Source organism: Pelodiscus sinensis, chromosome 3 (assembly GCF_052426305.1).
Source record: "Pelodiscus sinensis isolate ZL-2025 chromosome 3, ASM5242630v1, whole genome shotgun sequence".
Taxonomy (NCBI): domain Eukaryota; kingdom Metazoa; phylum Chordata; order Testudines; family Trionychidae; genus Pelodiscus; species Pelodiscus sinensis.
The window spans coordinates 196,178,871-196,202,007 of record NC_143054.1 but is presented as its reverse complement, the minus strand read 5'-3'; the positions used below and the strand labels follow the sequence as shown (position 1 = coordinate 196,202,007).

The window sequence follows — 23,137 nt, the reverse complement described above, 5'->3', positions numbered from 1 at the left end:
GGGGGAGGGGGGTTGGGGGGGGATGCCAGGCCCAGGGGGGTTTAGATGGGGTGTGGCTGTGGGGGGTGCTAGGCTCATGGGGGTTTGAATGGGATGGGGCTGTCGGGGTGCCACGCTCATGGGGGGGGTTGGCTGTGGGAGGCTTTGAGGGGTTTCATGCTCATGGGGGTTTTGTTGTGGGGAAGGACCTACAGGGGAAATTGGGGCCATGAGGGTTGTGAAGGTGTCAAGGCTTTGGGGGTGTTTAGATGAAAGAGGGACTGTGGAGGGTATTGGGACGTGGGCTGATGTTGGGAGGTGTCAGAACTGTGAGGGTGTTGACCTGAAGAAGGGGCTGGGGGGGTGTCCATGGAGAGATGTCAGGGGTGCCCCCCTCCCATCAAAACCCGTATGACCCTGACCCTCAACCCCCTTATGTTAAAATCAGTGTTGTGGGAGTGTGGACCCGAGGGAGGGGTTTGTGGGTGCTGGGATCATGGGAGATATTGGGGTGCCAGGGCTGTTGGGGTGTTGACAAGTGTCAGGACTGTGGGGGATATTGGGATGCTTGGGCAGGGGTTGAGGTGCACTATCGTAGGTAGAGGTGTTGCTCTGTTTTGCCCCTGCCCTACTGTGTGGTGGTCTGAGGAGCAGGATAAGACTCACCCCATCCAGAGGACAGGGCACAAGCGGTGACCTAATGACCCATAAGTCTGAGCCTGTAACCAGAAATGGAAGAGCTGGATGGTTTTGGGTCTCTGGAGGCAGAGATTGGACCCTTACGGGAGCAGACACAAATGGGTGAAACCTCAATTGATACAGTTTTACTGGAGTTTTACTGAGCACTGTTGTTACTATTATTTGTTTTGCCATCATGGCAAGGAGCCTGTTATAAACCAGGACTACTTTATGCTTGGCAGTGTACAAACAACATCGCAGTCCCTGGCCCAAGAGGCTTAAGATATAAGCATGAAAGCTAATTTTGTTTACTGCTACTTAAAGGTGACATTTTTATATTATAATTGAGGAGGGAGGGAATTGTAGTTTTAGGAAGCTCACCCTGTCTGCACCAGGGTTAGCCCTGTTAATCTGAACTTGGTAAAACAAAAAAAGCAGTCATGTAGCACTTTAAAGCCTAACAAGACGGTTTAGTAGGTGATGATGAGCTTTCATGGGGCAGACCCACTTCTTTAGACCATATTCTGAAAGTGAAATGGCATGACCATTACTATTATATAACACAGGGATACAATGAAGAAGGAAACAAATCAGCTACATAGAATAGAAGGTGAGGGCTAAGGGAGGAGAAAGAGACAAGGAAGGAGGAAATTGCTTATTGTAAGAGTCAATTAAGTGGCTAATCTGGAGTTACTACAGATATCAAAAGGTGGAGAGGCTGTCTTTGTAATTAATTATCTAAATTAACACCAACACTAAAGACTGACCTCAGACCTGGCCTAATGGTGGCTGTTCTAAATAAGTGTAGTGAACTGGATTCAGGTTCACAGACCTCTAGGGGATTGGTAGGGGTAGGGGTAGGGGGTAGCTGCAAATTGTGGCTTGTTTGAGGAACAAGCTGGTACCTGATTCCTGAGTGAGGCTAAGTTAACATTGAGGTTAATATTCTGAGATAGATGATGGTTGAGCTAAAGATGAGGTGTGTGGGGAAGTTGGGAAATACATTTCTGATTGTCTTCACTTAACTTCGTTCTGTAAGGTATTTATATACAGAGTAACCTCATCTGACACACGGTGAGGTACTCTTGTGTATTCATTCTTATGAGCTGGTTCCCACAGAATAACACTACAAAAGGTGGTGGTGGTATTGCTGCTGGATTTACAAAGAACCACACAACCTGTCTACGTGTAGTAACTGCCTGCTAAGATTAGTACTTAATTTGCATAAATTATCTCTTATTGGCATGTTCAGCTTGACTCTAACTTTAATAACAGGTACTGAGTCCCTTAGGCTGATCCTTAGCAATCCAGTCCAAAGGGAGTTCTGTTTTGTGAACGTTTGCCACAATTGACAGATGTATAAGAGCCTCTGTGTGGGTGTCTAATTTGCAAGAAATCAAAGGTTATGCTGCCTTTTTGAGGGAGTTGGCCAAAACCTGTTTTTCAGTTCCAATGAAACTCACTGTAAATACACCTTGATATTACACAACTATTTTCCTGAAAACTTTCAATGTCATTTACATGATGTTTGTTCTGGATCACCTCAGGATTTTATGGCTGCCATCACATATCATATAGGCAGTTGCCATCTTTACTCATAGTACTAGTGGGCATACTCGAGTCAGGGTGGCATCCTTGTCCCTTTTACATCAAAGGCAAAACTCCCATTACAATCTATAAGGCAAATAGTTCACTCATGTTGTTTGGGTCCAAAGTGAAAGTTGAGCAGAAAAATATTGTTTCTTTGTCATGGGCTGACCATTGTGTTTTTTTTATTCTGTCAGAACAATGAACTTTTTTTGTTGGTTCTGTTTCCAGGGTGCCATGGGGAAGAATATTGTGCAGCTGAGAGACTGCTCTAACAGCGTGGTAAGATTTTACAGTGATCTTTGGTCTTCTGCTGTTGATATGCTGGGCTTCAGACACTTTCTATCCTGGCTTCGGCTTTATCTTCATAGGCCACAATGATAAACTAATTTGCTGCAACAGAGGAGACAAAGTACTCCTGGTGGAAGTCTGGTAGGGAGTCTTAGGATACGTCTGCGCTGCAACACTATTTCAAAATAACTAGCGCTATTCTAAAATAACGTAGTCCTCGTCTATACTGCAGGCAGGTATTTTGAAATAGTGTCAAAATACTGTCAAGCTGGAGGATTTCTTACTCCGACTCCTGTAACCCTCATTGTATTAGGAGTAAGGGAAGTCGGAGGAAGAGTACTCTATTTCGAAATAAGTACTGTGTAGACGCTCCCTATTTCAAAATAAGCTATTTGGAAATAAGATATGCAATTGACGTTTAATTTGCGTACCTTATTTTGAGTTAAGCCCTGCAGTGTAGACACACTCTTACTGTTCTGCAGAATAAAGAGCTTTTGATGTTAAAAACTCTATGGTTGTGGAGGTTATTTCACCAGAAGGGTCCATTGTGATCATCTAATCTGACCTCATAACACAAGCCTTAATGAATGTTTTGAACTAGAGCATGTATTTTAGAAGTATATTCCATTGGAAAGTTTTCCAGTGATAGAGAATCCTCTACTGTTCCTGACAAGTTGTTCCAATGATTATTTCCCCTTTCTGTTAAATGTGTACCTTATTTTTACTCTGAATGTGTCTAATATTAGCTTCTAACCATTGGGATTTTATATGGTGAAAGGAGTAACCTTTTCCCCCATTATAGTGTCCACAGTTACACACTGCAAAACTCTTTTGAATGATAAAAGATTGGTTAAGCACTGACATGTCCATTTGATGTGGGGGGGTTGCTACACTTCAAAGGCGGAGGCACCCTTATAGACTAATTGAATAGTCGATGCAAATTGAATAGTCGTTGCAATTAATCTAAATGTGACATCCCTAACTGCTGAAAACATAGGCCTTAACTTTTGAGAAAATTATTTATTTTTGCAAAGAAATCAAAACTATTTCATCCTCTCCCTCCCTATGTCAGAAAGATTATGTTTGTAATCCAAATTCTAAATGTACGTTCCTGTGAGGGAAATAGCTGTGCTTTGATCTATGAACAGATCAGTTGTATGCTGCTCTGTTTAACTCCAATCCAATCGCACGGAAGAAACGGTCTTGTTTGTTTCCCCCGAGATCACAAGTGAATGATGGCACAATCAAGCTTTGGACTTATTATACTTATCAGCTGACTATTTTGCTACGGAGGGGAGGGAATCCTCTGGAATATCATTACTTAGATAATGCATTGGCATTTGGGGTGGGTTGTGCTCTTGGCATAGAAGAATTGGTAATGATGCTAGACAATATTGACTTCCCAAGGTTTGACAAATTCTCTGGTTCAGCACCAGTCAGGTCCCAAGGGTGCCGGACTAGAGAGGTTCAACCTGTATTTTAGTTTGTGCATAATCAGTAGACCTATTAGCTAAGTTTTGATTGCAGATTTGTTATGGTTAGTAATTCACGAGCCAGAAAGAACCAATCTTGACTTTCAGATGGTAGGCTTACTCTTCAGGGCTGTCAGATAAAGTCCATTGTTTTACTTGTAAATTGAACCAATTTGGTCAGGAAATCATAGAGACATATCAAACATGGAATCTCCTCAGTGTGATTATTACTGAGAAGAGTCTATGGGACAGAGCATGAATCAATGGATTCATAGTGCTCCAAAAGTGCTGGGAGGGCAGAAGAGGAGTAGGAAGTGCGGGGCACCAGTGCGCCTGAGGCATGGGGGAAGAGGGGCTAAGGCTACATCTAAACGACACTCCTCTGTAGGCAGAGGGATGTAAATTAGACGTTTCGAAGGTGCAAATGAAGCGGGGATTTAAATAACTCATGCTTCATTTACATAATTGCATCATGGCGCTGTTTCGAACAAGTGCCATTTTGAAACTGAAACTGCGGTTTAGACGCAGTTTTTAGACAACGGGGCGATTTTTCGAACGATCCTGTTCTTCTCATATCCCCTCTTCGTTTGTACTTTTGAAATGTCTAATTTACATCCCTCAGCCAACAGAGGGGTGTAGTTTAGACACAGCCTAAGAGGGGGTGCGTTGGCCACAGGTGGAACCCCAGCGGGCCGCAGGTCCCCCATCACTGGAATCATGCAGCCCTTTGCAACGAAGGAGGGCCACTTATGGGGCCCACTCTGGTCTTGGTTGCCCATCACTGATCTACACAGACTTTTGCATTGGTTTAACTAAGGTGATTTAACATCACATTTTTAATTAAATTGGTGCAACATCTGTGTACAGACAAGTACTACAGGTTTTTATTGTGCCCAGTGTAATGAGACCTAGGGCCTGTTGTTGCTGCTGCATTAGAAATAATGTCAAACCCAAGCACAACACGGACTATTAAAGGCATATTTACAGCAAAGTTCAACATTCTCCACCAACGTTTTTGAATGAATGTAACAAGCAAAAGAGTTATGCTGTTGGGTTAAAGAACTTTTCACAGCACTTTGCACAACTGTATGCTTATCTCTATGGGGAAATCTAATTATTGTAATTCAATATAAAAAGACATAGTGCTTGTACCAGCAGCCGCTTCTGCAGGTCTGGTTGCAGAGCACTTCTGTTGTAACTCAAAATGCAGCCAAAAAAGTTTAAAAATACGTATGCTAGGATTATCTATGCAACTTGTATATACATCATTCTAGCCTTTAAATCAGGGGTGGGGAACCTCAGGCTTGGGAACCAGATGTGGCCCCCGGCTTGCCTGGATCCAGCCCCCGAGGCTTAGAGCCTCCCCCCCCAGCATTGGGGAGCCTGCGCTGGTGCTCCAGCCCCCAAGTTCCCCATTGCAGGGCTGGAGCACACAAAATCTACTAGGCTGGGCTCCCCTAGGCTCTGGTAGGAAAGGGGAATGTGGGGAGTATCTTTCTCCTCATTTGAGGCCACGTCAGTGAGGGTTTTTTTTTCCTCACTTGTGTGTGGCCCCTGACTGGTTTTTCTGTGGGTCAGCGGCCCTGGCCCAAAAAAGGTTCCTCACCTCTGCTTTAAATGCAAGCTCATAGGTTTAGATTTGAAATCCTGTGTAATCATGAGTCTAGGATAGCAGCATGGCCTCCCTCTGACCTGGAAGAGGAAGGGTCCTCTAAGACCTCCTGGTGGGAAGGTCCAGACTCACCCAGCCCTGCCCGCAGGAAGGCAGGACCAGGAGTATAAGAGCTCAGAGCTCAGTTGGAGCCCAGATGCCGAGCAGGCCACATGTTCAGCCCAAGCTCCCATAGAGAAGGACCTGGCCATGCTGCCCTCAACAGGAGGACTGAGTTGTGCTGCCAGGACTCCAGCTGGCACCCAAAGACTGCTTAGCACCACCAAGACTGCTGCCAGGGCCTGAAGATTCGCAGGGACCCCAAGGACCCTTGCTGGGCCCCGAAGACTAGACCGATCCATCTGGGCCCTTACCAGAGCTGGACCCAGAGCCCATGGACTCACTGTCAGCACCTCTGTCCCCAGCTGACCCGGCAGAACAGCCGTGGAGCCAGGTAGAGCCTCGGGGAGAACTGGGAAGCAGGGTTCCAGGGGTAGCTGACCTCGGGCTGGCTGAGGAGATGGAGGTCAGTTGGGCAGCATGTTGCAGTCAGGATCCCTGCTGACCCACTGACCTGATCAGCGTGTTGCAGTCGGGACCCCCTCTGACCCAGGGGCAGCCTCCACTGCCACTGTTAGGGCCCTGGGCTGGGGCGCAGTGAATCAGGTGGGCCTGTGGCCCCCCCCCCCCATTCCTCACCTTGGTTGGCAGGTTTACCCCCTCCTCCCCAAGTAGACCCGACCACCGTTCTGCCTGTAAACAGACCTGAGCCCTAGACTGGTGAACTATTTGTATTATTTGTTGCCCTGCCCTGACCAAGGGCTGGGCCTTCTGAACTTGTTTATGTTTTTGCCCTGAAGCCAGGACTTGGGCTGGACCTACAGACTGTTAAACAGCTTTTGGGTGCCTGCGCCACCCTGTACTCTGGGCCTGGGCAAAAAGGGAGACCTCTAACTGTCTCTTTATGGGCCTGAGCTGTAACGTCTACAGATCACATTATTAAAGATCCCTTTGTAAATGTGTGCATGCAAAAGGCTAGAATGAAGGTTGCATATTTAGCCTTAACAATTTCATTTCCTGACTTTGGCATGCTTTCTTGAAGAATCTCAACTATGTATTAACTCAGTGTGTTACACCAATGAGGCTGTGTCTAGACTGGCAAGTTTTTGCTTTTGCGGAAAAACTTGCCAGCTGTCTACAGTGGCCGCTTGAATTTCCGCAAGAACACTGATGATCTCATGTAAGAAATCAGTGCTTCTTGTGGAAATACTATGCTGCTCCCGTTCGGGCAAAAGTCCTTTTGTGCAAAAGGGCCAGTGTAGACAGCTCTGATTTGTTTTGCACAAAAAAGCCCCGATCGCGGAAATGGCAATCGGGGCTTTCTTGCGCAAGGCCGCGTCTAGATTGGCACAGACGGAAAAGCGGAAAAGCGTCTGTGCCAAAAGTGCTTTTGTGGAAAAGCGTCCGTGCCAATCTAGACGCTCTTCTCCGCAAATGCTTTTAACGGAGGTCTCTCCTCCATGTTGGTCTTCTCTCCTGAGCCTCCGGTATCTTGCTCCATCTCTCTCTCTCCTCCTCCTACTGCCTCCCCCTCCCCCCCCCTCTCTCTCTCTCAGCTCTCCTCTGCCTCCTGCCTCTCTCTCTCTCTTCTCCTCCCCCTCCTGCCTCTCACTTGGGGGACCACGGAGCCCAAACAGCTGTTTGGGCTCCACACTCTCCGTGCTGCATGGGGAGCGTGGAGCCCAAATGGTCGCTTGCGCCACTTGCTCCCATGTGGCAGCCTGGCTGAGTGGTGCAGAAGTCAGCCGAGTGCCATGGCAGGAGGTGAAGGGGGGCGGGGCGGTGACGTTCATGGCCATGCAGCATGGACAGCCAGCATTTCAGGCAACAGCGCCCCCCAGAGGGAACAGCCAGCAGTTCGTTACAGTCTCTCAGACACTGGGCTATTATTAGTCTTGGTACAGAGGGATAGTGGCCATAGTGCAAGTGATAGTCCTGGTGGAGAGGGGACTAGTGATTATAGTGCACATGACATGGGTGGTGCAGTTTGTCCCGTTGGTCTACAAACCATCACTCCACCATCTGTTTGTGGTTGTGTAAAGAACAGGCACACAAAAGATGTTGTAGTATATGTACCAGACATGCGCAATTCCTAGTCTTTGTTTGAAATTTGGAAACATTCAAAGATAGTACAGGCAATACTAGAACTCCCAGGAGTAATAAGTTTCCTCTGTCAAGGTGAAGTGCCTACCATGATTGACCAAATGATTTAGTGCTCAAAGAATTATAAAACTATTCATTTTACCTACCCTGGCCTGCTCAGTGGATGTTGCAGATCTAGATGCAAGATGACCCAAATGAAATAGACAGCTTCCCTAACATATACAGGTAAGGCCTCTTAGAAAATTTCAAGTGAGGAGGAAGGTGAAATTCAGTCAATAGTCACAAAGGTAAGTTTGCTCAGCTGCACTTGGTGTGCCAAGGTGCTGGTTTGGCAACTGGAATTACACAGCTGTACAGCTCAGTGGAGCTGCTACATAACTCTAATTGGTGGGGTGGTGTTGGTTTTCTAATCTATGATAAGATTGCTGGGTAGTCCAATGGCTGAGGCACAGAGGAACGGAAAAGGAGGCTTGGTAGAGAATGGTAGGTGTTACGCTCTGCTAGAGGGCTGTAGCTATTCCATAGAAAGCCAGCTGGCCCATAGAGATTTGTGGGTATGCTGGTTTTCCTACTAGTGGCCTTGAATTGCAAGGAGCCACTTGGGAGCTCAGAGTTCTGGGTCTCTTTTTCCATGTATGTAAGATAGGTTCAGTATGTGAGAAGAGGCTTATTTTGGGGAAAGGAGGAGACTGGAGGCACTCCACAGTACAACCATAGCTGGTGCTTGGAGAGACAAAAGGTTAACATTCCTGAATGTAAAACTTCCTTTTTACCTCTTCAGGCACAAAGAATCTGCTCTTTGGACTCCTGCCCCCTCAAAGGCCTCATGTTGGGTGACTGTCTAATGGAGAAAGGCTGTGCACAACTCCCTTGGGAGCCAAGAAAACTGCACCCTAGAGAATGCACTGTTTCCCAAAGACTGGACATACTGCCTCCTCAATGTTACCAGTCTAAGGCAATCACCCTGCTCTCCTGTAGCGCTCCATTAGAGTGTGGGAATGTCCCAAACAATCATTTTTAAAGGAAACTACAGTTTAATAAGCTTTTCTGCATTCTCCCTGGTTAGCTGATCAGCCTAGAAGCTGAACAGTGAGAAATGTTATAGCAGTTTGTCACAAGTGAAAACAAACTTCATATCCTATAGAGCTGTGGTGTCCAACCAGTTCTGAAACAGTAGTCACTATTGCAAACTAACCTCACTCAACCAGCCAGATATCCACGTGGCCAGTGGCTAGCATGTTGGACACCATGGTTATAGAGCCATGAATCCAACCCCCAGCCCCAGTACATCATGAGCAGCATGGCTCCACCCACATACTCCAGACCCAACTGCGAAGGACTCTTTCATGTGTGCTTTCATTTCCATGGCCGTTTCCAATGCTGTCTGTCCAGAATTCCTGCACGGACAATATTACTGCCAGTTCTGGTGGCATTCTGCTTTCACACCAGAACATTGCAATGCAATAGATAAGAACCAAATTTCCAAAGAGGCTTCAACAAGGCCTGCCCTTTGTGAAAAGGCTATATCCGCAAGGAGTCCATTAATCATGGTAACAAGGTAGCTCATTTTAACCTCACAGTTTTGGGGGTACAGTAAACTGTAGCATCAGTGACAGAATGTAGTCAGCTAACTGGTGACTTTATATGGACAAGCAATATTTGCAAGTTAGAGAATGTAGCCATCTGTGCGTTCTCACTGTGCTCACACTTCACTTGCCCACAAAACTGCAGATTAATCTATTTTTTTCCACTTATGTCTCCTCTACTGACAGTGTCTAAACACTTCAGTCATTAATAGAGTTTGCTTAATACCACCCATCGAATTACAGAGGAGGAATGGAGACCCAGAGAGGTGATTTGCCTGTAGCCATACTGGGAGTCTTGTGGCAGAACAGGACATTGAAGCAGAAGCTTCAAGTCCTAGATAACCACTGGCCCATCCTTTCTGTCTAGTACAGGATGCAGTTGTCCAAGTACAAAGTTAGAGGTCTCTTGAAAATCTCAGTGCATCGTTTGTCTTAAAAACCCAAAGAACAGTTTCGTATCCAAGATACTGCTTGGCTTCATCATGACCACTTCTTACAGTGCTTTCTGAAGAGCATGGTAAGGGCTTGTTAAGGCAAGATCTTCTATGGCCCTTTGCAGGTGCACAATAGAGGAGAGTGTAAGCTCTCCCTGCAGCCAGTGCGCGCACACCCACCCAGCTTGGCTTGCAGCTCTGTCTCTGCTCTCCTGGGGGTACAAGATACCCTGAAGGCAGGGGGGAGTGGTAGAGCCACAGAATCTCCTGTGTACAGACAGTGAATAACATGCTGTACTATGAGTGAGAGGCTGTTGCAGGGTGTGTGTTGCCCCTGCACACTGGGGAGCTCCAAAACTACAATGAGCCATTTTGGAATATAGAAAACACAGCTGGCCATGTCTAATTTTGCATAATATGACAAAGAACATAGAAGTGAACGATGGAAAAATAAATGAACATAGTAAATGTCAGCCCTGGGGCTCATCCAAGAGAAGACCTTTAATTTCATTCAAACACGGAACTTTCCAGAAACGGCTAACTTGTAACATCAAGGATTTTCACACACAACCATAAAATATTTGGAAATGTACACAGATAGCAGGGCAGAGAGTTCCTGAATGGTTTCAAAAGTCATCTGTTTTTTCTAATAGCAGTACATGTATGTTTCAGGGAGGAATTACATTGGCTATACAGAAACAAACGGAGTCTGTTAAGGCAACAACGACCATAGTTAGGCACCTGAAATATATACAAGGTGGATTTAAAAAACACCTCTGTCCTCTGCATCTGCCGGCCTTGACAGTAAGACTACGCGGGTTCCAGATACACAGACCGCTGTATCTATAACCTACTAAACAATCTGTCAAGCCACTGTTCACTTGTAGTAAAAGGGGAATAGGAGCTGCCAGATTATGTAGGAAAAGGACTAGTCCTCAGTGGCAAGCCCTGTGTTTGATTCTTTCATTGTCTTACCAGGTATGCCAAGACAAGTGTTAACATTTCGAGCCCCTCACTGGGAATTACAGACTGGGTTGCTCTAAGAAGAGTTACTGCCTTGTCTTTGCCTCCTGTTCCCACTAGGTTACAATAGGTTAATACCATAAAGCAAAGATCAGATTTCAAATCTCATAACTGATTTGCTTGTGCTGGGATTCCTCAAGCCAAAGTGCCTATGGCACAAAGGGGTGGAGTGTTGGAGCGAGCAAGGCTGGGCCCAGGACTGGAGGTGTGCCTGGAGGGGAGCTTTATAGCTTTAACCCATGGTTGGATTTAGAGATTTCAAAGTGCTGTCGTAGCAGCTCTTGTATCTAACCTCACCTAGCAATGAACACACCTGACATCCTGTTCTTGATACAGAATACTGCACTGTAAGTACTTCATGCTAAACACACAGCTACTGCAACGCACTGTTAGGTTTGAGAAATGTAATGTCCTCCAGTCCCTTTGAAGTCTGAGATTGTTCATCAAAAGGGTTCTCCAAAAAGAGGGCAGGAAATTCCCATTCCATTGTGTCCCAGTTCATACTCTCAGGCCTCTTGCTCAACATCCCCACGGAGGCCATAAATCAATCATCTCAGATTGCACGTTAAGCATACAATGCATCACTGCTGATGTTAGCAATAACGGCCTGACTGCACTCTAGCAGCCAACGGCCTGAGCTGAATGAAATCCATGGCAATGCTTAATTCAGCCAATCAAGTTTTCCACCGAGCTCCATGTATTCTGTGGCATATTATCGTCGCAGTCTCAGAAAGAATGCATGCTTGCACTCCTTGCTATCCAAGGGGTAATATTTGTCATAAAAATCCAAAATGTATTCTTCAGTCTTAAATCCAAATTTCTGGTACAGCAGCATAGCGGAGTTGCTTGCAGAGACGTGAAGAGTAACATCTTTGCCCATGCAGGTCTGCCAAAGGAAAAAAAAAAACAGAACTTGAGAGTGCCTCCAGGGAAAGGAGGTGGTGAAGAAACTCTTAAAGTCTGGAATTTAACTAGCTAGAGAAATGTGAGAGAAGCTGGGGCCTTCAAACAGAAATTACAACACATAGCAACAGCTGAAATCAGACAGGAACCGTTGTTTATCAAAAACCTTTGTTACTGAGTAATGAGCAGTGTGAGGACAGAAGCAGAAGGCAGACTGCAATTTGTCAATTTTCTTATCTCCTTTTCAGTGTAATTGTTAATTTAAAATAACTTAATAGCAATAGCCTGAAGAAACAACAACAAAAACCAGCCAAAGGAACAGGCATTCTGCCTCTGGGAGTGGACAGGTCCCGGCCAGCAAATAAACCTAGACTTGCTAAAATCATACTGGCACCACAAGATCATCTCTGGGTGTGTCACATTGGAATTCCAGTAGATCCCAGTCTGATCCACTCCCACCTTTCAGCCCCTAGGGCTCACAGCCTGACACGCCCAGCTAAATATTGAATGTTCAGCTAGTAAATGACAATTCTGACATTAACTTGGAGAATCCTCATTATTTAGCAACCAGACTGTTCATAACACCTCTTCAATAAAAGTGTTAATATAATAATTCTTCAGACTTCAGCACTTCTTTCATGATGTGCTCTGAAAGCATTTTGCATCCGTTACATCCAAAGGGGAAGTGCAAAGGAGGAGTAGGGTACAGCGATTAAACAATTTTAATGACAGAGCACGTGATCTTGGCTTGGAAAAAAACATAATTCCAGTATTCAGAGGCTAGTAATAAGATTCCCACATGTATGAGGCTAGAATAAAGCAGTCAAAATTAGGGACACTTTTGGAAAAGAAAAGTTAGAACTAGAACATGAGAAATATGCTGTCTTGCTCCCAGGGAACTGGGTGTATTGATGTGTAACTTTTGAAAATGCATTCACACAATTCAGTGTGCTACTTGCATCAGAGGATGGAATCTAGACTACTGTTAGATTAAACTACCGCTAGTAGTTCATCTTAAACTAAATATAACCTGCCTTCCACCCTAGGGATGTAAGAGACTAGTCAACTACCCGATAAGTCTAGACTTATCAGGTAGTCGGGTCACTACTTGACTAGTTGCTTCCTCCACCTTTCTGCCTCTGTATCAGAGGCACCGGGGGGAGGGGAGAGGACCAGGAGACAGTGCTTTTAAGCCGGCTCCCCTCAGTACTGTCTCCCTGGGGGTGGAGGCGGCAGGCAGGCAGGGGAGTCAGAGGCACAGTGGGGAAATGGTGCGAGCGGGGACCGAAGTAGTCTCCACTCATGCGAGGTCCAGACTGCTGCACTTCTCCCTTTGAAATGTGTACATGCTTGGGTGGGTTCCCCACTGTGCCTCTTCCTTTGAAATGTAGAAGAGTCACGGGTGGCTCTTGTACATTTGAAAGGAAGAGGTGCAGCAGTCAGGGCCAAGAGCTGCAGGCGGCTCTAGCACTTTTCAAAGGGAGAGGCGCAGCGGGATAGTGAGCACCCCCTTTTTGCTAATCGAGTAGTCGATGGAAATTCACCATAGTCACAAATACACAGCAGATTAATGACAGTCAAACAGAAGCATAATGTGAAATGGCAGTCTCTTATCACTGGAATTGGTTTGTGGGACATCAGAGCAAATCCTCATTAGCTCTACTGAACTCCTTTCAAAGGGTAGCCCTATTAGACTGTTTCAACAAAAATAATGGAGACGACCTGTGGCACCTTACAGACTAACACATTTATCCGAGTATAAGCATTTGTGGGCTGGAACCCACTTTGTGCATGTGACAAAGTAGATACCAGCCCAGAGAAGTTATGCCCAAATAAATGTTAGTCTTCAAGGTTTCAGAGGACTCATCTTTTTTCTATTAAACTTGATTGCATTACAGTGTAAATGGGACTGGTACAGCTAACAGAGGTAAGGAAAGCTATAACTGGCTCTAGTAGAGCCTCCCTCTGCCTGAATCTGGGATTAGCTCATCCTGTGCATATCGCAACTTTTCTTCTCTATACTTGAGATCTGCAATGCTGCTGCAGCATAGATACTGATCACTGACAGATGAATCAGAGCCAAATACAGATAAGCAGGGCTCGACAAATAATGTAATCTACTCGCCCGTGGAAAGTAGATTACAACCCGGAAGAGCCGGCGCAGAGCGATCTGCGCATGCGCAGAATAGTGCGAAACCGCGCAGCTGGCGAGCGGGGCTCGCCGCCGCTTGGTGAGCTCTGCAGATAAAGCCCATATCACTCCACTGATCTCCTAAGCCATCCAATCCCCCAAAGCCTGCCCACTTTGAAAATGTCTTTTTAAATCCATGAAAAAAGTAGTGTTAGTGTAATGATTTTCACAAATGCATCATCCACATAAATATGTAAACAAGTGTACTGAAGTGGGGGGGAGGGGGAGAGGATAAAAAACAAGTACTATTGACCCAGCACTGTTTACATTCATATATAAAGATGAGGACAATGCTGGCGTTCTATTAAGTAGAAGGATCTTTGTCCAGTTACCTGAATAAGATGGTATATCATAAAGGTTGCAATGCCTGCCCTTCTCCACTCAGGGTGAACAAACAGAAATGAGATGTAAGCTTCATTGTACTTCACATCTGGCACCATGAAGCCAAAGGCAATGATGACTTTTTTGTAAAGGACGACAACGCTGAAGTCTGGATACTGCAGGCATTCTGACAAATCAATTCCTGCAGGGTGTGAGAAGAGCACAGCTATAAAGCACCACAAACCAAAGGGAAATGTTAATGCAATACAATATCATACAGTCAGGATATGATGGAATTAAGGAATTTAACAGATTAAAAAGTGTTAAACATGTTTTTTGAGGAGAACCTGTTCAATTGCTTCTTTCTGTCATCATTTTCATACTCTTGCATAGAAAGAAGCCATCCTGTAGGCCAAAATAGGAGTTTTACAGTTGGAGTCAACGGAAGCAGCATTTTAGCCCATGTACAGAGAAAAACAAAATCCCAAACCTTAAAAACAAACTTTACACTGCAGCCAGTGCTAAGAAATTAGCAACAGATTCATATCCACAAGCTATGAAAAAAAATCTAACTTAAAATGTGGTTATCTTCTAAAAAGTAATGGCAAAATTGGCATCTTGTAACTTAACTGATTTTCTTCCTGTATATATTCAGAGCCACATCTGCCAAACTTATAAAGCACCCAGTTCCAAGCACACACATGAATAAAGTTACATGTGTAAATGATGGCTGGATGAGGTCCTAAATGTGTTTATTCTGCTCTTTATTTCTGTTAGTTTTTCTTCCCTGCACAGCCAATAAAGCTATGGGACAGTGTAATGGATTGTTATGGCTTACTCATTAACAGGATTGTATTGCTGGCAATTGGGACTCCAAAAGAATATTACTTGACTTTCAGATCTCAGGTTGAAATTGCAGGGCTGCAGACTGAAAAAGTATTTGTATCTGTACACTGCTCAGATGCAGTCTAGAACCAAGTCATCATAGATCCCAAGAAGCCAAGGATATGGAAGCTACCTCCTCTCTTCTGCTGCTGAAACCTTTTTCCATGAAGAAGACAGAATAACATTGGACTTTTCCCGGATGTGATAAAGGTTCATAGAATTCAAGACAAAGCACAGAAAATTAAAATTATCCTACCCAGATTTAAATCTGATTTATTGAATTTAGAATCACTAGAGAATTTTTGCAATCAGTTACATTGAGGAAGTGGCTATCTTTGGTTTTGTCTTCATTGCAAAAAAAAAAAAAAAGTAGTTGTAATTTATGGAAAGAACTAAGGCTTTGTCAAGCTTTTTTTAGGCTTTCCTGCTGATACAGGCAATGCCACTCCCTGGGTGTGGTTTAATTATGCCTGTGGGATAGCTCACTCCTGCTGGCCAAGAACAGCTACACAGGAGACCCTACTGCTAAAGCTGTGCCACTCTGAGGTGTAGACATAGCCTGACTTGTGTTAGTTCTCTTGATGCAGAATCCTAGTGGAAACAAGGCATTGTCATTTTTAATCTTAGCGTAGCCAGTCAAGATAAGCCCTGCAACACTCACCTGGGGTTTACTTCAACTAGCTACCTCAAGGGGTAAAACTATATTGCCTTATCTCCAATAGGATTTTATTAACTCAGTGTAAAAAAACCAGCCAACTTATTTTTTTCTTTGCAGTGAAGACATAGCCTTTGCAAAGGCTAGTTTGGAAACTCATTAATGTTTGTGGTGTCCCCCCCCCTCCATGTTGAGCCCTCCTAGCTTGTAAAAAAGGTGACATTTGAATCTTTACAAAGGTCCTTACTACCTTTAGTTAAGTGGCAACAGACATATATGCTTTAAGTCACTTTCCAAAGTAGCACTTGATCGGACTCTGTACAGTCCCTACTGCAATGAGGTTATGGTCCACACCTGGGGCTCCTAAGCACTATGGTAATACAAATAACTAAACAATAAAGATGAGTGCTAGATTCTCCCTTACACCTGTGCAGTTAGTGCCCAGTACATGTAAGCCATTACCATTCTAATTTGGTAGTACTTTTACACCCATTTTTCACAGACAGAAATTCCTAAGCAAGATACAAGGCAGGGAAGAGTCAGACCCTTCATATTTCCTCAAATGCTCATTAAAATAATCACAAAGGTGGAATAACAGAGTAACAGCCTATGGTTTTCTATCCGAATCCTAGAACACTGGCAGCAAACAGTGGAATTAAGTGCTTGAGAAAGATCAGGGTGGAGTGAGCTTTGGAGAGGAATCAGTTGGTGATAAGGAGATGTGTTAATTATCCCAGGGCTGAAGTCTAATGTGAAATGACTCAGAGCTTGCCTATATACAAAGCTGTGTGGCTTTAAGATACTAGGATAAAGCATTACAACCCCAACTGGCTTGTAGACTGGCTTTATACAAGTATAGTTTGTGATCTTCATGGGAAGTGTTTCCCTTATGCAGGTATTATTATACCAGCATGACTAAAGCACTGTAAGTTATACTGCTATAATTCCCCTGGATAGATAGATACACTTATTTCAGAGTGAATGGCTTTCTTAGGCTATTTAACCCACTTTCAAAGCAACAATCTAAACCAGAAAAAGCCACGCTTTTGTATGCCATACCTATAACTCCACATGGGGATTACCCTGGTATAATTAGAGCACTTTAAATTTGCATCCTTCTTTAAAGGTATAATTTTCACATGTAGACAAGCCTTGCTCTTGAAGGAGCTTGTATCAATATCTGGTACCTTGACACTAGTATAATTGCATCCACAGTAGAAGCTGTTCTGTTGTATCTATTTCAATAGAAACTCCCCCCCACACACCTTTAATGGACATAGGGTTTCTCTATGCTGCAATCACAGGGTATAACTGCAGCTTGTGTATGTGTGCCCAAATGATCTTTCATCTCATTAATTCAGGTACCAGAGCAGGGAAGCCTGGGCAGCTGACCAAACCCTGGTTAATTACTCAAAGGGCTTGCCCACTCCACTGAGCTAGCTAGATTAAAAATAGATTCATTTCCATTAGGAGCTTAAATACTTTTGTGGATCTGGGCCTTGGTGCTTATCACAAATTCCTGTCTGTGTCATAAGAATAAGCACTGAGTGGATGGGGGATTGAGGGACTTGGAAAGACAGGGGAAAGCTGTGAGAGAGATGCTCAGCTTCTGTTAGAACCAGAGGGTGTCTCATGCTTTCCAAAGCGGCATGTGTAAAGACAGACATGCCAATTTCCCTACTACTGATTTGGGCAGTAACAGACAGTGGCTAGCACAATAGCGGGTGCTACTTCAATACAAATAATCTACCAACCCACGTGTAGCACCAACATTTATTTTAAAATATAGGTGTGCAGTGCTTGTGTATTATTACAAATTTAGTTTGCAGTGTTATAGCAGTTCATCATTACTAATTCCATACTGCCTAAAAACCACACCCAAGATCCGGGCTGCATAGGGACATGCACATAGAGACAGCTCCTGCCCAAAGGAGCTTCCTATAAAAAGTAACAGAGACTGATAAGAATAGTTAAGACTACTACACTTGAGCTTAGCAACTATATCCATATTTTACCAAAGGGAAACTGAGGTCTAGAGAGATTAAGGCCCTTGCCCAGGATCACATTAGGAGCATGTGGTAGAGCAGTGGTCACCAACCAGTAGATCAGGATCTACTGGTAGATCTTGAAGCCTCTGACAGGTGAGCCTCACTGGTTTGGCTGGGAAGCTATCAAGCTCTGGCACTTCAGTTGCCCCTCCATCCACTGTCATGCTGCCCCTGCCCTCTGCCTTGGAGCTGCCCCCCTGAGAGCCTCCTGCTTGCTGTGCAGGGTGTGGGAAGGAGAAGAGGGGGTGCTGATGTCAGGGTGTCCCCTTTACTCCCACTTCTGTACCCCATCTCCACACAGAGAGAAGGGGATGGAGGGAGCTTGGCGATGCAAATCTCTGTCACACACACACACACTGTGTGTGCCTGTCATTCTCACAAACACACACTGCCCTTCACTCTCATCTCCCGACCCAACACTTACGTGGGTGGGTTTGTTGTTACTCCTTTTACTGCTGGCAAAGTGGGTTAGTTTCGGTTTTTGACTGCTCTGTGCATTTCATAGTTTTCATTTCTCTCTTACGCTTACATTTAATTCTTTGAGCAGTGAGTTCTAAAATGCCGAACCTGTCGTGGCTGGAGTCATTATCCCCGTGGCAACTGCTGCTCCTGGAAGTGGCTGGCATGTCCCTGCAGCCCCTGAGAGATGCAGAGCAGGGGGTCTCCACATGCTGTCCTTGCCTGCAGACACCGCTACTGCAGTGCCCATTGATCAGTAATGGGGAACCGTGGCCAGCAGAACTGTGGGCTCAGTGCTGGTAGATGAAGGGCAGCGCATGGTGCCACGGAGCCATTGATGTACATGCCAACTGCTTTCAGAAGTGGTTCAGGGCCAAGGCAGGACTTAACCCCACTGCTCCACCACCCAGAAGCAGTCTCAGTTAAATGGTGCCCAGCCAGAGCCTACATCCTGAATTCCTGTCCCAGTCCTGAACCTCCTCCTGCACCCAGCCTCCCGCCCCACCCAAACTCCTTCCCAGGCCTTGCACCTGGAAACCCCTGCTGGATCCCAATCCTCCACCCTAGGCTAAGCCCGGAGCCCCTTCCACATTCCAAACCCTTTGGCCCAAGATCAGAGCCTGCATCCCCACCCTCTACCCCAGCCTAGTGAAAGTGAGTGAGGATGGGGGGAGGGCGAAGAGGGTGAGGTCTGAGAGAAGGGGTGGAGCAGGGTGGGACTTTAAAGAAGGGGTGGGAAGGAAGTAGGGCCAGGGTATTTGGGTTTGAGGTAGATCTTACATTGAACTTAAATTGAAAAAGTGATCTTGTGGTTAAAGAGATTGGAGACCTCTGTGGTAGAGCCAAGACACTTATCCAGGTCTGAAGTCCAGTCCAGTCCATTGAGGACTTGTGCTTACTGGGAAGAAACTTTTTTCTCAAACCAGTTAGGAGCAGGCATCCAGCAAAACATCTCTCTACTATGTTATGGCTCTGATTCAGCAAAACACCTAAGTGAGCACTTACCTGTAGGCATATAAATAGTCCTCCTGGCTCACATGCTGAAAGCATAATACATGCTTAAGTGCTTTGCTGAGTCGGGGCCCAGTTGCCCAGTATTGTTGATCTCACAAATGTAGAGGCTGACACACTGTTCCAGAACAGATCATCTGACAGAATTCCTCAACTAAATATTTATAGAATAACTGAGCCAAACAAATACTCACTGAGGTAACAGACCCCGCTCCAAAAATGATTTTTGAAACAAAACTTTTTTCTTTCCTAGAAAATCAAGTACTGTGGAATTCCTACCAGGCCAGAAGAATTCATGGCACATGGAGTTGATAGTGGGGATGTGGTTTGGGCGAACGTAGCAGTAATCGATGGGTGCTTCAGGCTCAGCCTTCCAGTCGGGATTGTTCTTGTGTGGATGGGCACAGATTTCAGCCAGCAGCTGGAGTTTAGGAGGCTTGGTCTCATGGTCACGTCTGCCAGTATCACAAAAACAACCCACAATACAGAAAGACAAGTTGGTAACAATAACTACCATTGCTGCTAAATAGAAGGCTCTAGGGGTCCATACCTGATATATGGTTTTAGGACGCGGGATGTGTAGGGACTAACGATGCTGTGGTCTGTTAACAAGTCTTCTGAGCCTACCAATCGGTACAGAAATTTTGTTGTCTGGTGCCTATACCCCTTCATAGCTGGCAGTGTAGTCTACAAGGCAAGACAAAAATAAACTGTCGCGTCAAGGGAGCTGACCAACACCCTAATGTTTGGAACCCAAAGCTCCAAAAGGGAAAAAGACTTCTCACTTCTCCGCCTGTCCAACCAGCAGGTCAGGCAACTACAGGCCAATGCTCCTGCTCATAGTGACTCCACAACTCCCCCCAGTTTCAGAGCCTGATCCTGCAAAGTGCTAAGTGCACTCATCATCCACTGTTATCCTGGGAGAGCCCATGTTCCTAGATGGCAAGAGAGTAATACCGTTTGTCAAGGTACTTACTCTGACTCCATCAGCAAAGTGTTTGAGTGTAGAATGAGCACCAGCAACTGCTACTTCCCAGTGCTGGCATCTACATGTTCTTTATACTTTACGGGCTATTACCCAGCTGAAGAATGGGGCTAGGAGCATGTTGAGTGGATACAAGACTTTCACGTAACCCTTTTAATGCTTGGAATCAGACTTCCTCCGTATGATGGCTACTTCTTACCATAGCAGCCCTCGTACAGCTGGCCCCAGGAGTTAACTTGGGACTGAAAGCACTCACCTGGTACCTGTCCAGGATCCTGAAGTCCTGGCTAGTTGTTCGGTATGTTGCATGTCCTGCTGGCAGCCTGGAAATGCCTCTTTCTTTGGCTCCATAGAGCCCATCGACCAAGAGCAGAGCAGCATTCACCACCTGGTCCAAGTCAAAGAGAGGCAGTCCCCTTTCCCTCTTGGCCTGCCGGACTATCAGCTTGCGCCTCAACCTCCGGGCTTCTGGGGTCATGCTCACGGCATTGGGACAGGCCTCCAGCCTCTTCAGAAGTAGCTTTTCCTCATAGATGCTAACAGATGTGTACTTGGGGGCTCTGGGCTTACCGTCCTTCTCCACTTGTGGCTTTCTTTTGTCCCGCGCCCTGGCCTGTAGGGCTTCATTTGAATCTTCGGGGTCTTCGCTGTCACCTTCCATCCTCTCTGCTTTCTCTTCTTCACTTTCCACCTCTTGCTTGATCTGCTCAGGTGTTTTCACTTTCTTTCGGCTCACTATCAGAGATCCAGCACCCACTGTCCCACTAGGAGGGGGAATGTACTCTATTCCTGGATCTATGACTCCGTCTCCTTCCATCTCTTCATCATCTGCACAAAAGACAAAACTAACTCAGCAAAGATGCAAAAGCAGCATAGCAAGAGCATGAGCCCAGAGAGATTGTGGCTTAAGTGTGAAGGAAATATAATTTCGTGCTTATCTGTTATATTCTGCTTGTCATATACTCCTGGGCCTGTATTTTCAAACATGACAACGATTTTGGATGCCTACTTTGAGAAATCTTAAAGTCTGATTTTAGGAAGGGCAGAGTACCTGTCATTTAAGGTCACTTTAATGTGTCTCAAAATTTAGCCCTTTCATATTAGGGCAACTGATATCAGTAGTCCCTGGAAAATGTAGACTCATTCTTTTCCTTCTATTTCAAAGGAAACCTTTTCAGATTGTTCTTTACTTAATGGTGTCCTTGAAAATTCCTTGAGAGCATCAAAACAGGTATAACACCACCAGAGCAGCGCTGAACACTTGCAGATTACTGGCCAGATGTTCAGCTCGTGTAAATATGACAATTCCACTTAATGGAGCAATGCTTATGTGACGCCTTTACTTATGGTGAGTAACTTATTCCATGTGTTCCCCCTTACCCAGATTTAATCTCTTTTAACATGTCTGTACTCAGACAATTGACCGCGCTAGACAACCAAAACCTCAAAACTTTACTGGTGTGAAAGTCCCTTTCCTTTACAAGAGCTCTCTGTTTTCTGCCTTGACTGAATGCTACCTGATACTGCAAACCTAATATCTGTCATATTGCTTTATGCAGAAATTACTGAGTGAAATTCTGTGTCCCGTGTTATCAAAGATGTCACACTAGATGATCTCAGTGGTCCTTTCCTGCCTTAAGCATCTACCACTACACCTGTCTGTGAAAATCTAATTTAGATTGTCATGTAATTAAGAAGAAAACTGCCCTTTGCCAGTCATTTTCCATTATGCTTTGAAGTAAAGCAAACAGGTTATTCTTTTGTCAAGGTAACTATGTCAACCCTATTGTTAGAAACTGCTTGTCACTTGCTATTAAACAAAACACATTGCATCTCTTACCATGAAATAGGGCCTGTGGTGGCATTACATCTGGGATGAGATCTGCTTCTGAGAGCAGGCTGGGAGTAGCTGAATGGGAAGCCGGTGTCCCAGGAGCAGAAAAGTCCAGCGATGGAGAAGGAGACGGGCTTGTCAGAGGAGTTCGATCGGAAGAGCTCAAAGATGAGAAGTCAATCACCTCTCCCTTCTCAAGAACCATGTCAGGGCGGCGACCTCGGCTACTGAATTTGACAGGTGTGGAGGAGGTGCTTCGGTCCAGGAAGCTGGCTGCCTCCTTCTGGGCTCTCCTGATGTCCTTGGCTTCTTGAGTGCGAGACCTCTTCTCCTTCAGCTCCATGGCTGACTCTACAGGATTGCGGCTCACCCGCTTCCTCAGCCCTTCCACTGTAATGATGGGATCCAGAGGTGGCTTTGAAGCTGCTAGAGAATAAATAGCTTGTTTAATCTAAAAGACAGTGACATTTTGATGCCTCTTTACTTGTCTCTTGTATCCACAAAATTTGCTTTAAAAAGAGAAAAACATCAAGGTAGCAGGGAGTAGAGAAACTGTGATAATTACAGAAAAACAATACAAACCACAAAGAACACTTGGATCATTTCAATAATAATGTGTGTTCAGGTTGAACCTCTCTAGTCTGGCACCCTTGGGACCTGACCGGTTCCAAACGAGAGAATTTTCCAGACCATGGGAGGTCAATATTGTCTAACAGCATTACCAACACTTCTACTGCTTACTGGGCTCGTAGAGGACATTTAGGAGTAAATGTGGGCCAGGACTGGTGGCTGTAAACAAACTTTATGGGACTGTGGGGAAACTTGGCCACACCCAAGATAAGAGAATATCTGGCTAACTAAAATCACGCCGGACCATGGATATTGCTGGACCAGAGGGTACTGGACTAGAGAGATTCAACCTGTATTACATAGAAAGTGTAAAATTCCATGAGCCTCTTCTCTCACTGGTATAAATCAGGA

At 45.2% G+C, this 23,137-nt stretch overlaps 1 protein-coding gene and 1 long non-coding RNA gene across 5 annotated transcripts in view; one reads left to right on the top strand and one right to left on the bottom strand.

Moving 5' to 3' along the window:
• Positions 1–126: 126 nt before the first annotated feature.
• Positions 127–22,311, top strand: LOC102458821 (uncharacterized). 3 transcript variants are annotated; one of them, XR_003088482.3, is made up of 4 exons: positions 127–780; positions 900–981; positions 2,476–2,526; positions 22,173–22,311. It is a non-coding gene; the product is annotated as an uncharacterized LOC102458821 (long non-coding RNA). The 3 variants fall into 3 exon arrangements; XR_012903051.2 differs by lacking the exon at positions 900–981; XR_001367933.4 differs by having other exon boundaries at positions 127–981.
• Positions 10,317–23,137, bottom strand: part of KAT14 (lysine acetyltransferase 14) — a 27,076-nt gene continuing 14,255 nt past the window's right edge. The window contains exons 5-10 of one of the 2 annotated variants that reach the window (XM_006118564.4): positions 22,163–22,582; positions 20,579–21,150; positions 19,888–20,024; positions 19,617–19,792; positions 14,291–14,481; positions 10,317–11,750 (exon numbers count right to left, since the gene is read on the bottom strand). In XM_006118564.4, the coding sequence (XP_006118626.2) occupies positions 11,577–11,750; positions 14,291–14,481; positions 19,617–19,792; positions 19,888–20,024; positions 20,579–21,150; positions 22,163–22,582 (1,670 nt within the window). In that variant the 3' untranslated portion in view covers positions 10,317–11,576. The remainder of the gene's footprint in view (positions 11,751–14,290; positions 14,482–19,616; positions 19,793–19,887; positions 20,025–20,578; positions 21,151–22,162; positions 22,583–23,137) is intronic. The other variant, XM_075925757.2, reaches the window with a different exon arrangement.